Source organism: Trichomycterus rosablanca, chromosome 17 (assembly GCF_030014385.1).
Source record: "Trichomycterus rosablanca isolate fTriRos1 chromosome 17, fTriRos1.hap1, whole genome shotgun sequence".
Classification (NCBI taxonomy): domain Eukaryota; kingdom Metazoa; phylum Chordata; class Actinopteri; order Siluriformes; family Trichomycteridae; genus Trichomycterus; species Trichomycterus rosablanca.
In genome coordinates, this window is record NC_086004.1 from 26,646,480 (window position 1) to 26,661,374 (window position 14,895).

The following is a 14,895-nucleotide window of genomic DNA, read 5'->3' on the forward strand; positions in this document are numbered from 1 at the left end:
TGTTGAATTTTTATAGTATGTATTTGATGTATAATGCTACTGCAACTTTAATTTCCTTCAGGATCAATAAAGTATCTATTTATCTATCTATCTAATTGGAAAATTAAAAGAGAGTAGATGAAACTGGTGACTAAAATGGAAGGGGAAAGGAAAGAAGGAAACAAGTCAATAAAGCAAGGTAGGTCATTAAACTGGAAAGACACTGTCTCTGTGTGATTGTATGCATATCTGTAAGGAAATAAAGAATTGACAGATCAACTGATGCTCAGACAAACCTTTGTAGACTCTTAAATCTCTGGCTAGGCAGTAATAATTTGCTGCCACTGTGTTAACACCTGGCCTATACTCCACATGTAGTTGTGGTAATACAGTCCAAAATATATTTAACATACAGAAATGCAAACCTTAGCGAGACCTATTCAGTCAGACTATGTGTCTGGTTTATAAGAAAACAATATCAGAAAGCAATATGAGAAATCAAGCTTGACTTTAGGTGATGATAATTACAAACACACCCTCCCGGATGTGTTATATTAGGCTGACTGCGAATAAACAGTGTGCATCCGCTATAAAAGAGCTCTCAACGCTTCACTAAGAACTTCACAGGATAGTTGCTTAATGTCCCAAAATAACAGCCGCAAAATTAAATGAGCACGTCTAGGACTCGCTGTGATTTCTGTTGAGTCACACAGGTGCTGATTTAATTTTGGGGCTGTAATTTTGTTTTCAGTTCTCTGTGATCTTTACAAATTTGGAAAAACGGCAAATGAAACCTTTGATAAAGGTCGATGCAACAAATACATGATGTGGATATTTACATTTATGCAGCTGGGAGGTGCTGGGGCTTAAACTCTCAATTTATTTTTGCTTAATAGTTTAGCACCTTCACTACTGTCCACACCAAACCAAAATTCAGAAATGAACACTTGCTCATTCATATTCTTGCAATGTGAACATACACTGACCAGCCATAACATTAAAACCACTGTCCATTGTTTCAGCCCCACTTACCATATAGAGGCACTTTGTAGTTCTACTATTACTAACTGCAGTCCATCTGCTTCTCTGCATGCTTTATTAACCCACTTTCATGATGTTCCTCAATGGTCAGAACTCTCTCAGGACCACTACAGAGTAGGTATTACTTGGGTGGTGGATCATTCTCAGCACTGCTGTGACACCGGAGTTGGTATTAGTGAGTAACCAACTCAAACAGCAGCAATAGATGAGCGATCGACTCTGACATTACATCTACAAGGTGGACCAACTAGGTAGGAGCATCTAATAGAGTGGACAGTGACTGGACACGGTATTTAAAAACTCCAGCAGCGCTGCTGTGTCTGATCCACTCATACCAGCACAACAGACACGAACACACCACCATGTCATTGTCACTGCAGTGCTGAGAATGATCCACCACCTAAATAATACCTGCTCAGTGGTGGTCCTGTCGGGGTCCTGACCATTAAAGAACAGGGTAAAAGCAGGCTTAAAAAGTATGTAGAGAAATAGATGGACTACAGTCAGTAATTGTAGAATTTCACAGTGCTTCGATATGGTAAGCGGAGCTGATAAAATGGACAGTGAGTGTAGAAACAAGGTGGTGGTTTTAATGTTATGGCTGATCAGTGTAGATGTTGTGTATCTTTATAATACAGAGTTGTGTGCTGTATTGTGTGAGTACTGTATTTCCCCTCTAACAGTAATTCTAAATCTGTAATATTCTCATACAAGGGAAAAATTAAGTTCTATCATGTCAATTATAAAACCAGCTGACACTGGCTAATTAAAGATATCATTCTTAATGAGTGCATGTGTGAACATGCCTCCAAGCAGTCGTTGAAGAGAAACAGAGTAACATGTTCGCCGCGGTCACAAGGCTTGTCACCCAGAGCAATGGTCTCTACCCTATGCACCAGACTTCGATGAGATGACAGCAGATTGGCCTACAACACACAAACACAATAAAAATCAGACTAGCTGCAACTACACTCTGCCCCAGATGCAGCATTTTATGTATATCAAAGAGCTTTAAAAAGGGATTTTCTTATTCAGAATCAAATTCTCTGTTTGATACTGAACAGAGGCCCAGATAGAAAGAAATGCACACAAGTATATTTTGTAGCTTTTAAATGAAGAAAGGTCAAAAACATCACAGTTACTGCATAAGATGAAAAGCTTTTACAAATCCTGCCTGAATGAGAAGAACATAAAAAGCTTGCTGCCTAATTACGTGAAATAAGTAGGAACATACGCCTGACTGAGTGGTGGATGAAGATTGCACACAGGAACTGTTATTTAGTGATTAGCAGATCGTCACCACAAAAAGAACTCAGGTGAGTAAACACAAGCAACTTACAGGGCAGCCATCCACTTCGTAAACCACATCAAAGATTTGCTTCTGGCCCTCTGTCTTTCTCTTATCTTCATTTATATGGCTAGGAGGAAACAGGACAAAGACTCAGGACAAGGAGTTCGACTGCTGAAGAATAAGGAGTGCAAGTCACGAGAATATTATCTGTAAAGAAGTTGATTAAACATTTCTACTCACGTCATAACTTCTTTGAGGGACTCAATGGCCTTTTCCAGAGTGACTTTATCAGGATTATCATCAGAGGTGTGCTTTTTAATATCTGAAATAGTTTTCAGACACAAATGAAAAGTGAAGGTTAAGGGAACATACTTTTAGAATTGAAGTGAGATCTCCGGTGAAGTAGAATGAAATTACTATTACTGTTCTCATTTTGGCTACAAAAGGTGCAGATAAAAACAAAACAGAAAAGGACTAAGTAATCAGCTTGTGGTGTGTTTGTGTGCATTTGTCACCGTTAAGTAAGAGAGCCACACTAGGTAGCCTCTGCACTGGACGAATCAGCAGCTCCACCAGCGTCTGCCGCCCACACTCAGGTTTAGCCTGATTGATCTAGTGAAAGGTTTGGGAGGGAGGAAGAAAAAAACAAATTTTAATCAAGTTCCACATTGCGCTTATGATTTAAATGAAAAAAAGTGTGACAAATATGCAATATAACAAAAAAGGGCAATTTTTCCATAATGTATGAGTAAGACAATTCAATGGAAAAATTTGCTTCTCTACACACGTGATCATCTCCGTGCTGAGCCTCAAAAGAACAAGCCAGTAAAGTATCAAGTTCCCAATAAACTCCTTTGTCTAAGTGCAGTTTATTTCTTTCTTTATAAACGCAGCAAACTATAAAGACGCTCGCAATCGGTTAGTCAAAATGTCAAAGTCTAAAGAAGCTAAAACACTCGTGTAACCGATTGGACGCAGGGGGTTGGGGGGTTACATTCATGACAGAAAACGGTAGTTACTTTTTCATCAGTTCACAAGATTATATCAAACACAGTCATGGACAATTTATTGTCTCCAGTTCACCTCACTTGCACGTCTTTGGACTGTGGGAGGAAACCGGAGCACCTGGAGGAAACCCACGCAGACACGGGGAGAACATGCAAACTCCACACAGAAAGGACCCGGACCGCCCCACCTGGGGATCAAACCCAAGATCTTCTTGCTGTGAGGAGACAGTGACCCTCTTAGCCACCGTGCCACCCAGCTGTGCTGTGTATTGTAGCTTTCCTTTATTCTATCATACAATTTATGTATGTTATTTAATGGCTGCTTTTCTTTAAAAATCTGTGATTTTTGTTCGAAGTTTATCTTAATGTAACAGGCCGCAGTGGGCTCAGGAGTATTGTGACAAACTTTTTTTTTTTTTTTTAATGTAAAATACCTTCAGGAAGGCATGGAACCTCGGTTTCTGCTTCTCACACCTAACAATTGTCTCCTTGCTCATCTCGAAGAAATTGACAAATGGTGGGTAAGCTTTCACCAGCTCTCCGGACTGACAGAAAAAGAGGGAGGTGTTACAAATGCACCAGACAGGCGCTACAACAGAAATCACAGTACATGGACATAACAACTCCATCCCACTCACATATTTCAGAATAATATCACCGACACTCTTGTCTTCAGACCAGTTCATCACCAGCTCCTCCAGGTCCGCCTGTCCGAAGACATTTATCAGCATGAATAGCTGCTCTGAGTCAATCAGGAGTCTCATAAGCTTGATCACTGGGTAAAAAAAACTGAAAGCCCACCTTTATCCTGGTGTGCACTTCATAAATGTCTGGGATGCTGCCAAAAATGGTCTTAATCTCCTCCTGAGCCAGGATGGGGCCTCCAACCTGGCCTTCCTTCTCCAGTGGATATTTGAAAAGCTAAGATAGGAGATAGAGCATTCAACTATAGCCTACAAGCCAAAAACCCATAAACATGTTTAAAAAGAACCTTTAAGTATTCTAAGCATATGAAATTCTACTGAATGCTCGACTGAGCATTCACTTGTGTGAGTATTGCTGTGGTGCAACAGTCTAACATGCTTGCAATCCACTTTGAAGTGTACAAATTCATAAGTTCGAATCTCTGCTGAGCCATTGACCTGGTCAAGCATCCACACAAACACAATTTGCCATGTTTGAAGAAAAGAAGGTCTAACTGGCTCTTTTTGTATTGCTACGATGTGCGTTTGGGCAAGGGGGGGGTTGTGGGAACCGAACACTGTAAGGTGATAAGAAGTGGCCACGGGGGGTATGGTGATCCAGCTCTCCATGATCAGATCAGAGGTTGTGCAAGTGACAGCAGATTTACAATCAGTAATTGGTAATGACCAGATTGGGAGATTGGAAGTTGGACATTTCTAAATTCAGAAGAATTCAGGAGGACTGGGGATGTTGCATGCAGAGAAACATGTAAAGGGGCTTTAATAACATCTCAGCAATTCCACAAGCATATTGCCTTCATGCCCTGCCACACTGATGCACACTCACAAAAACTGGGTCGTACAATAAATGTTGTGTGAGATTATGGTAGCTACATGATCCCATGTTCTGATACAGGCAATGCAGCTGATCTATGACTTACAAACCTTGAATATTCTGTCAATGTGAACCTTTCCCATGTGTGACAAAGACAGGCTCCAACTGGCACAGCTGTTTGGATGTAAAGAAGGCTCTACTGCACAGCGTAACAAAATCTAATTCATTTTCTACCCCACTAGTTTAGAGCACTGGTACACCCTGATAAGGCCGCAGCCAGACACTATGGATGGGTACAGTGTGCACGTGACGGAGAGTAAAACTTGCGTGAGTGGGAAAAACAGAGACCTGCAGGACGGTGGACAGAATATCCACGTAGTTGCTTTCAGTCTGGTAAAGTTCCTTGGATACCTGCCATCTCGCCGACTGTTTGGGCAGGGCAGGTGTGGAGCTTTTGGAGGGCTTAGAGTTCTCTAAAATGTAAGAGCAGGCACAAAGCAGTAAGCATTTTTTTCCCTGATAAATTTTACATTTTTGCATCTATTAATGAGGGTTCTTCAAAAAGTTTCTGCACTTTTTAAACTCTTAAGAATTTCAAAAACAAATGAGATCACTTTTCTACATGGTCACCTTCCGATGCATTTTTCCAGCGTCGTACCAACTTGTTAAATGGCATCAGCAAAAAATGTTTTGGTTGAGTGCGTAGCCACTAATGCACCGCTGCTTTCACATCATCACATGAAAATCTTCTTCCCCTTAAAGCTTTTCTGTGTCTCTCAGGCACAACCAATAATTACTACTTCTTCCTCCCTCAACGTTTCCAACCAAAATATGAAAGTGAGGAAACTTTTTGAAGATCCCTGGTATTATTGACTAGAGAGGAAGAATTTCGAGCTTGCAGGATAAAGCCTAGCCGAAAAGCTGGACGTTCTGGGTTACTTAATACACTTCTAAAATTAAATTTCCTTATCATGCAACGCTCACATAGATTACCAGGTAGCAGACACTTATAAAAGCAGTGGTAATTAAGAAGAAATTGGTAACAAGCTGCTTATTCTTAGGCACTGATTAAATTATGTTGTATTTATGAGTTATGCAGGCTAGATCTGCTATGGCAACCCTTAATAAATACACAGAAGCAGATACAAAAAAAAAAAAAGCAATAAATTCAACTCTACCACTATAGTAATCTATACAAAGTATATGAGTAGTTTAAATTACTTATTTATCACACTGGCTTATTTTTTGCATATCTGCATTTAGGCCCTTTAATTTTCCCTGGATCTGCATGGCTTCACCTGACTGCACTGCCTGGCTACACACCCTCTGTCTCTGTGGAGGAGTCGAGTGAGAGCTTCACGTTCATGTGCTGTTCTGTGGATTTCAGTGGAGTGCTGGTACAGAAGACCCACTCTCTGCTCGTCCTACTCCTTCTCTCCTTCTCCCTGTCACTCTTACGTTTCGCCGGCTTCCTCTGTCTACGCTTGGCCTCAACATTACGCTCTGCAACAACAAAGCAACCGCACAAACTCATTGTCCCTACTCTCTCATCAAGCCCACGCTTCTGTTAGAGTTCAAAACAATGAGGGTCTGCGATTCAAGACCGAGGTCAGATAGTGAGTGAACTGAGAGAATGTAATAATAGGTATTCTCTCCAGTATGTCACTTTCTGACATAGAAGGTCTTTGCCTTTACTACACTACAGTTCCAATCCCACTTTTCTTACAGTCTCTGGCCTTTTCTCTCACCTGTGAGAGCCTTGCAGGTATCTGGAGTATTAGAAATGTCCAGCAGCGAGCCCATAGACAGCGAGTGTTCCGCTGAGGGCCTCTTGCGAGGGGGGAAGGGAGAGATCTCTGTCTCTTTAGCGAGCTGGGCAAGAGTGTCACGCAGCCGCCGACGCTTCCGATTACTGGTGGGTGTTGTGAGAGACAGAAGGGATACAGCCTTTTTCATCGCCGGGCTCTCTGACTGGATGAGAGAGGACATCAAGGAAAATATGAGGAAAAACTTTCACAGTGTAAAACTTTAATAAGAAGTCTGTCATTAATAATCATTTTATGTAGTACCTTTCAAAAGTTTAGCTATAAGGTCAAAAATGTGCAGAAAAGTGTGTTTAAAAAGTTAGAGCATTGAAAGGCATAACGTTTAAAGCCTGTGTTGAAAACTATGAAAATTATAATGTTAAAGTAATGCTTTACTTTATGGATACTAAACGATAAGCCAAACTGTCAGTGACCAACACATTTCAGAGTTTTACCAATCGTTAGCCTTTCAAATGCAACCATTAACCTACCACTGCCCTATATATGTACTTGTGAAGTTAAAAAGAAAAAAAAAAAAGGTTGCTGGTTCAAACTATGAGACTGCAAAGTTTTCACTTTATAAATCAATAAATAAAGTTTGATGTTTGCCTGATAGATTTAGTTGAATGGCCAAGTTGAATAAAGCTATCTACTGCACTAAATTTCACCGTATGTACATTTTATTAAGGAGGAGATTTGGTCATGCAAATAATACAATAATCTGAATTAACCTCCTAATAGTCAAATCAAATTCATCATCATCATAAATTTCAAAACAGTCACCACATGAATTCCTTTACAAATATCTATTTTTACTAACTGTATCGTAGCATCATATGAGCAATATAATATAATTAAATGAGAGAAAAGCCAAAAAAAAAACGTTGAACCAAACAAATAGTATTATACCAAATGTGTCCCTTACTATCCTGAATGTGATTGTACAGGCTTTGGTAAAAAGGAGCTCCCTGTTGGCAATTAAAAGATCAAGCGTATGACCATAAAAAAACATGGAACAAACAGTATATGAGTTTAATCTCTTGCAACAAGTAAGTTTGTTTGTTTCTTTGTTTGTTTAATTCTTAACTCCATATCAGCTGCTATGGCTGTTATCATGTCTAAATAATAGATTCAGTCTTTATACATCAAAGTAGACGATCGATTTGATTTCTTTACTTGTGTATAAAGTGTTACAATTCCAGTTACGTATGTTTACAAACCAGTTCTCATTAAATGTTAATTAAACTACACATTTTCTTACCTTCTCATATGAATACATGGTTTCTCCAGCTCGAGCATCCATCTGGATACTGCCCCAAAACCACTAAGAGGTAAAACAGACATGACTACGTTCGTTTCATTTATTTATAAAGTCAATTGTAAATTCCTTTAGATAAATGTCTGCAAATACTGTAAACACTAATTTTGTTTATTGTCCAATTGTTTGTGACTTTTTTTGTTTACCTGTTGTCTAATTACAGCGGGTACAATACTAACAAACAGGTATTAAAACCCTAAAAATAATTCTGGTTCTTCTTTGTACAGCAAAGTAGTTTTAGCTTTAAGAGGTGCAAACTGGTGTGGGTAGTGTACTAATGTAAGATCATAAAAATCACTGTAAAGTAGCGTTAAAAATAGCTTAATTTTATCTTGCTTTTCAGGAAGGCCCAGCGGCACCCACCAGAGCAAAGCATGCGTTCTTACCTCCTGTTTTACAACATACAGTCTTTTAGAAGGCACAATTGGCAGCTCTTTTATGGAGTTCTCCTCCACCACCAGGTGAGTGCACTTCTCATCTCCGACCTCCAGAAAGCGGCCGCCTGCAGCACAAATCACACTTTCAAATTGACCTTTAAACTAGAAGTTGAATCAAGTAGTTTTGCTAGTTGGATTTGCTTAGGAGCCCATTTAAGACAGTCAAATCACGTTAAAAGAACGACCACCTGAGATTCAGCTTCCTAAAACATTTTGATCCAGCCATAATCCTACACACCTGCTAAACTCTGCAGGGAACTTAATAACTAGGGGAAAAGTTTGACAGTCAGCCTTTACCACCAACCAGAAACTTATCTAAGGGCTTTGTATATTTCTGAATGCTACTATATAGTAAACGATATACAGGACCCTGACCATGAATGGAATATCTCACTGCATAACCATGGCATTAAGGATGTGCAAATACTTTTGGCCATAGCGCATGCTTATAAGATTAGGTTAAAAGTATTAATATGTAGTGTTATTCGAGAAAGCTGGAACTGATCAGACATCTGCACTGTTTAGCAACTTAACTGCTATGTCAATAACACAATCATTAATAGCACTGGCCAAAAAGGGTTTAGCAAATTCAGGAAAGTCTTTGTACCATGCTTTAGCGTTCTTTCCTCCATGTTGCCCTTTTCTTCCTCTGAGAAGCCAAGAAAGCTCAAAACACAGTCCTGAAACGGAGGCACTTTGAAGGCAGTACGAAATTCTTCACCACCTGCATGAAGATTGCTGCAAGCAGATAGTTGTGATTAGCATAAACAAAAACTGCCATAAACAGTTATTTTCTTGCTTAAATTAGTTAGTAAAGCAGTGGTAGCTCAGAGGCTAAAATACAGGACTAGTAATTGGAAGGTTGCTGGTTCAAGCTCAGCCTTCAACAAGGCCCTTAACCTTTAGTTGCTTGGACTGTATTTAGTCACAATTGTTGCTTTGGATAAAAACTAAATGTTATAAATCTAAAGGAAATGAACACATCCTCACCTGGAAAGTTTTGCACGTTTAATTTAATGCACAAAATGTAATGCACAATAATGTGCCAGATTTAACATAAGAATAATTTTTTAGTTACTCCATCATCCAATGTTAGCAAATTAAATTAGTAACGGAATTATACTACACTAGAAACATCCAAGCTTGATTTCTGCCAGGACTGAAATTTAAAATCACTTAAATAGAATCTCTTCAGCCATTTAAATCTGGTCAAAATTTCTCAACAGGCAGCAGATAGTCACATGATTCAAAGAAACTGTGAGATGGATATGAGTATGTTCAAATGTACCTGTGTCTGGAAATGGGAACACCTATTTAAGGCTCTGAGACTCCGGTGAACCACAGTGACAACCATACCTCTTTTTTCATATGTATTTAAAATTAATGACTGTTTTAAGTATTTATGAGTCTAGTCAATCAGGTTCATTATTATTTACACTTACGTCTCATCCCTGTGCTCCCAGGCCTTATGAATCCAGTCAGGGGTGAGAATGGGCGTACCCATACACACAGCCAGCTAAAAAGAGACGGAATGAAAAAAAATATTGAACCAGCCCCACTGCATAATGCATACCTGCCTACTAAATGATTTATTAAACCGATAGCTCTAACAAGTGATAAATATGTTTATTTTTAACCAAAAATCCTCAAATAAATCCTGACTACTTAACAAGAGAGGATGCATTAACTTTACATTCGGATGCATTTAAGTGAAACCATTACAACAAAGCTCAGATACCCGGACTGCACACATTTTCTTTGTTTCTCTAAGATGAAAAATAATAAGCAACAAAAAATAGTAAATGAAATATTAGGCAGAGAACACATGGCATTAACTGCTTAGGTAATTAGATAAATCACACCCACATGTAGGTGAAAACAGTTTCTCTGCCAAGCACAGCTTAGCATTTATAATTTTATAACTGCTAGAAAAAGGTGAGTGTGCAGGAAGAAACAAATCTGTGTTTTGACAGTTTGCATGCATTATCATTCTTAATCACAAAATCCCTAATGTTTATTCCCAACCCCACTTTGAACAGTCAGTTGCAGAGTGGACTACATACCAGGCTTATACAGGCAAAGAGGATTTGAGATTAAAAAGTGAAGGGGAACTCAAGTTAATCAATAAAATCAAGGGCTTTGTTTTTCCCTCCCAAGTCTCTTAGGGAGGTCAGAGCTTATACTTTATGTGCACTTTACAATAGAGCTTATGGGCTCTGCGCTGGTGCTTTACAGATATTTGATTAGCCCACAGATGCACATTCAGAAAACACCACACATTCTTCAGCAAATTGCACATTCAGGAATTGAGAAATATGGGGTCTAGCCTATATTTAGCCTATATTTAACCAATTTAAAGACAACTGCAACTGAAACACAGATAACTGTCATTATTTCATGCAACTACTGCTTCATAAAGGATTCAAATCCTTGACTTTTTGCATACTTTATTTGGAATAGAATCGCCACCAATACACATTTAATCAGCCATAATGCCTTGTCACAATTTGATCAGTTTCTTAAGCTTCATAGCTATGTTTTTGACCTAAATACAGGGTGGGGCATAAAGATCTCCCACATTTGGAGTGGGCACCGTATGGGCTGTAGTGGCAGTAGAGAGGCGGGACAGGTTTCATTCGGTAGGCTAGGCTCTACCATTTTGTTGAAATGTTGGAGAACTTTCTGCGCCCGAAACTGGATGACTTGGATACAGAACATGTATGGTTTCAGCAGGATGGGGCCACAGCTCACACAGCACGACGTTTGCTTGGAGTGTTGAGGGAAATGTTTCCTGGGCATTTGATCTCTTTAAGGGGAGACGTGGGGTGGCCGGCAAGGTCACCAGATTTAAGCCCTTGTGACTTTTTCCTTTGGGGATACCTAAAGGAAAAGGTTTTCCGACATCGTCCTCGAACTCTTGAGGATTTGAAGGAAAGGATCCGAGAGGAAATCGACGCAATACCACCTGAGATGACACGGAGAGTCTTGGAGAACTTCCGGGAACGACTCCATCAATGTATTGCCAACAACGGCCGCCATTTGTCTGATATAATTTTTAAAACAAAACTTTTTTTATGTACTTTTCAGAAATATAAGCATTTTTTTTCTAGATAGTTGGGTTCTTTTGGTAGATTCATTCAAAATGTGGGAGATCTTTATGCCCCACCCTGTATTTAGATAAGCTGTGGGCCCTTACAGATTCAAGGCTGTGTCTTTCCAAAATATGTCCAAAATAACTGCAATTATCAAGGATAACTAAAGCAAACAGGATTCACCTAAACACAGTTAGTATCCACACCAAAAGGCTTTGTTTTCAAAAATGTTTTCACTTTGTCATTATGAGTGATTAAGTGTAGAATAATGTTTACATACACACTAAATTAAACAACAATCATGTTCCTCTTCATTATTATAGAGTAATTAAAACATGTACCCTGTATTTTTCTCCATGTGTCGAATGAGCAATCAGGTGAGTGACTTTAGCACTAAAGTCCTTACGGATGGTGCCGCCCATATGATGCACCAGGTTAACCAGGTTTACCTAAGGACCAACAAGAAACATGGATATCAGACCAAACAACTGTGCTATTCCCCGGTGGCATTAATCAGTTCTGCTGTAGGACCGCAGGACTTACCACTTCCTGCTTCTTGCGGAAACCAGTGAAGCAAAGTGACAAATTGAGCATTGTGGTGGAGTAGAGTGGACGGGATGAGAACGGCAAGGGCTAAAAAAAGTAAAAGGAAGGAAACCAAAGAAAATAGAGAAACAGAGACATGGTGTATTAGCACAACCCTGGAAGGAAACATATACAGAAATTCATCCAAGCACTAATCGGGAGTCTTTTAAGTCGTTGTGTATTTCACACTACACGACTGATCGGCGATAGGGGGTTTCACACTACATGATCTATCACCAGGAGGAATCGCAGGCAAGTCACTAAAACACACGCGAGAAGTGACAAGGGGTTTAATGATACCATGTCCAAAAATGCACATCAATAATAAGCGAGCGATCAAAGTTGTTTGTGCGCTGATGTGCAGCGTAAAAGCAAGTAGGAAAAATAAATGAATCCGAGTGGATTTGGCTACGTGACCAGCAGGGATCAGCTGTTCTGTAGTGAGTTGGAGGTTAATAAATATTTTTTGCAATGCATTGTTGGTTTTATGGTTTGGCGTGGACGATAAGGTCACAAAAACTGTAAAGCTTGTGTGTGTGCCGATGTATTCTAATAGAAACTATATTATGCCTCTGTCCCACGGATTTCCCCTCACCCCTCATCTTGCGTTCTCATTGGCTGTAGTTTAACATAGCACTCGCAACCTAATCACACCACCTTTTCCACTACAGGATTCTGACTCGCTGACTGGTCCAGATATTTAACATGCTAGATATTTTTCCTGAGTCAGCGAGCTAGATGTGGCAGCTCAGTGGCAGTTTCGATCTAGGTCTTGCGACCTTTTGGCGAGCAAAAATCAGGGCAAAAATCGCGTAGTGTGAACTAGGCATGAGGTTTTGAGAATGAAGAATTTAATTTTAAAGATCTGTCATGCTCTGCTAGATAATTACGCAATTATATGCAGTTCTCCAAATGCCACACCCACAGGTGCCTGGACCAGCACTGGAAGTAGCGTCTCATAGCAGCTGCAGAAAGAGACCCTGTCCAACCTTCCCTCCCTAAAACACGCCCAACTGTTTTACTCTTAAAAGATATTTAAATACAGTTACATTTAAATGTGTGCTGTGGAGAGATGTTAAATTGCACTTGGGCAAAGCTGGAATAGAAGCGATTTTACTACTTGAGATGAAAAATCCTTTATATGTATAAGTCAAATCTAAGCGTCACTTACTGATTGTGTTTGTGCAAACTCTCCGGCTTACCTCTCCCCTCTCAGCACAGTGCAGCACCACAGGGGGGCCCAAAATGCGGTTGTCATTTTTGTACAGATAGCTGTAGTCTGGAGACTGGAAGTCCTTCAGTACAAAGACTGTCTCAAACTCTGCATTTTCTCCATCTCCAAACTCTCTGACATTGTCTGTCTTTATACAAGGGGTGTTTATGTCCTGATGGAACACAGATACAAGATCAAAGTAAATAAAAGGAGGAAAAAAACAAAAGGAGTTGCAAAACATGGAACAAAACACACTACCAGTTATACACAAGATTCTGATGGGAACTGTGTGACTGGAATTTAAAATGCAGGTTAGTATAGAATATTGATGTAAATCAGGGTTTTTTCTGCAGTGGCCTCATTTACAAGCCCAAATCAGAAAAAATTGGGACAGTATGGAAAATGCAAATAAAAACAGTGTTTCTAACACTGACTTTGACTTTTATTTAATTGCAGACAGTATGACCCCAAGATTTTTCATGCTTTCTCTGGTCAGCTTTAGGAATGTAAAGATGTAACGATGCATCGGTTTACATGTATAATGAATCTTTAAACAGCAGAGAGCGCTGGCGCTATTCACCTCGCCTGGTTGATGTCACTACAGGGTTGCCAGGTTCGACATTTTCCAGCCAAATTTTTTTATGTGAGGACACTTCCTTTATTTGTATTAGTCATTTATTGATTTAATGTGGGATTTATTTCATTTAAGTTTTTTTTTTTTTACACAAAAAGGGAAATGTGCAGCATTGTTTTGCATAGTTTATACCTACCTCAAAAATGAAGACATTTCATTATTTAGATAAATTAAAGATAAGCACAAATACAGGATTTAATTTAAGAGAAATAATAAAAGGAAACTCTTTCATAATTTCTCTTCAATTTAATTTTGTTTAAAAAAAATCAGGAAGAAATCGTATTGTGAACCTAGTATCGTGAATCGCATCGCATCGTGGGTAGAGTGTATCGTTACATCCCTAGTCAGCTTCCATTATTGCATTTCAGACCAGGAACACATTTTAAAAAAGGTTGGGATGGGGCAATTTAAAGCTAGTAAGTACAATAAATGATATAGCTGCATGGGCAAGTTAGGGGATTCCTTTGGCAAACCTCTCTCAAGCACTACAAAACATTGTAGGCAGAAGATGAGAGTACAGGTACTAGACTGGCCTGCCTGCAGTCCAGACCTGTCCCCAATAGAGAATGTGTGGAGAATTTTACAAAAGAATGATGTGACACAGACAATCCTGTACTGTTGCACATCCTAAGACGTGTTTGCAGGAAAATTGAACAAATTAACACCTGAAACACTAAATCGTTTGGTATCCTCGGTGCCAAAACATCTTTTAAGTGAGAAAGAATGGCAACATTACACAGTTGTAAATGCTTTACCGTACCAACTTTTTTGGAATGTGTTGCAGGCCTGAAATGCAGGAACTGATGTTTATTAATAAATGAAATGAAGTTAAGCAGACAAAACATGAAATATCGTGGGTTCATCCTGTCTGACATCAAATAAAAGTCAAAGTAAATGTAAGAAACAATTTGTGGGCTTTTCCCTCTTCTCAATACTGTCCCAACTTTTTCTGATTTGGATAGTGTTTTATAAATG

At 39.3% G+C, this 14,895-nt stretch overlaps 1 protein-coding gene across 1 annotated transcript in view; it reads right to left on the reverse strand.

Moving 5' to 3' along the window:
* The window catches only part of ect2 (epithelial cell transforming 2), a 37,501-nt gene that overhangs the window by 11,760 nt on the left and 10,846 nt on the right, over positions 1 to 14,895 (reverse strand). The window contains exons 5-21 of the mRNA XM_063012643.1: positions 13,276 to 13,458; positions 12,032 to 12,121; positions 11,830 to 11,937; positions 9,839 to 9,912; positions 9,004 to 9,134; positions 8,346 to 8,461; positions 7,903 to 7,965; positions 6,585 to 6,807; positions 6,160 to 6,339; positions 5,185 to 5,309; positions 4,120 to 4,239; positions 3,957 to 4,025; positions 3,753 to 3,863; positions 2,827 to 2,923; positions 2,552 to 2,633; positions 2,360 to 2,438; positions 1,827 to 1,946 (exon numbers count right to left, since the gene is read on the reverse strand). Coding sequence (XP_062868713.1) covers positions 1,827 to 1,946; positions 2,360 to 2,438; positions 2,552 to 2,633; positions 2,827 to 2,923; positions 3,753 to 3,863; positions 3,957 to 4,025; positions 4,120 to 4,239; positions 5,185 to 5,309; positions 6,160 to 6,339; positions 6,585 to 6,807; positions 7,903 to 7,965; positions 8,346 to 8,461; positions 9,004 to 9,134; positions 9,839 to 9,912; positions 11,830 to 11,937; positions 12,032 to 12,121; positions 13,276 to 13,458 — 1,971 coding nt within the window. The remainder of the gene's footprint in view (positions 1 to 1,826; positions 1,947 to 2,359; positions 2,439 to 2,551; positions 2,634 to 2,826; positions 2,924 to 3,752; positions 3,864 to 3,956; positions 4,026 to 4,119; positions 4,240 to 5,184; positions 5,310 to 6,159; positions 6,340 to 6,584; positions 6,808 to 7,902; positions 7,966 to 8,345; positions 8,462 to 9,003; positions 9,135 to 9,838; positions 9,913 to 11,829; positions 11,938 to 12,031; positions 12,122 to 13,275; positions 13,459 to 14,895) is intronic.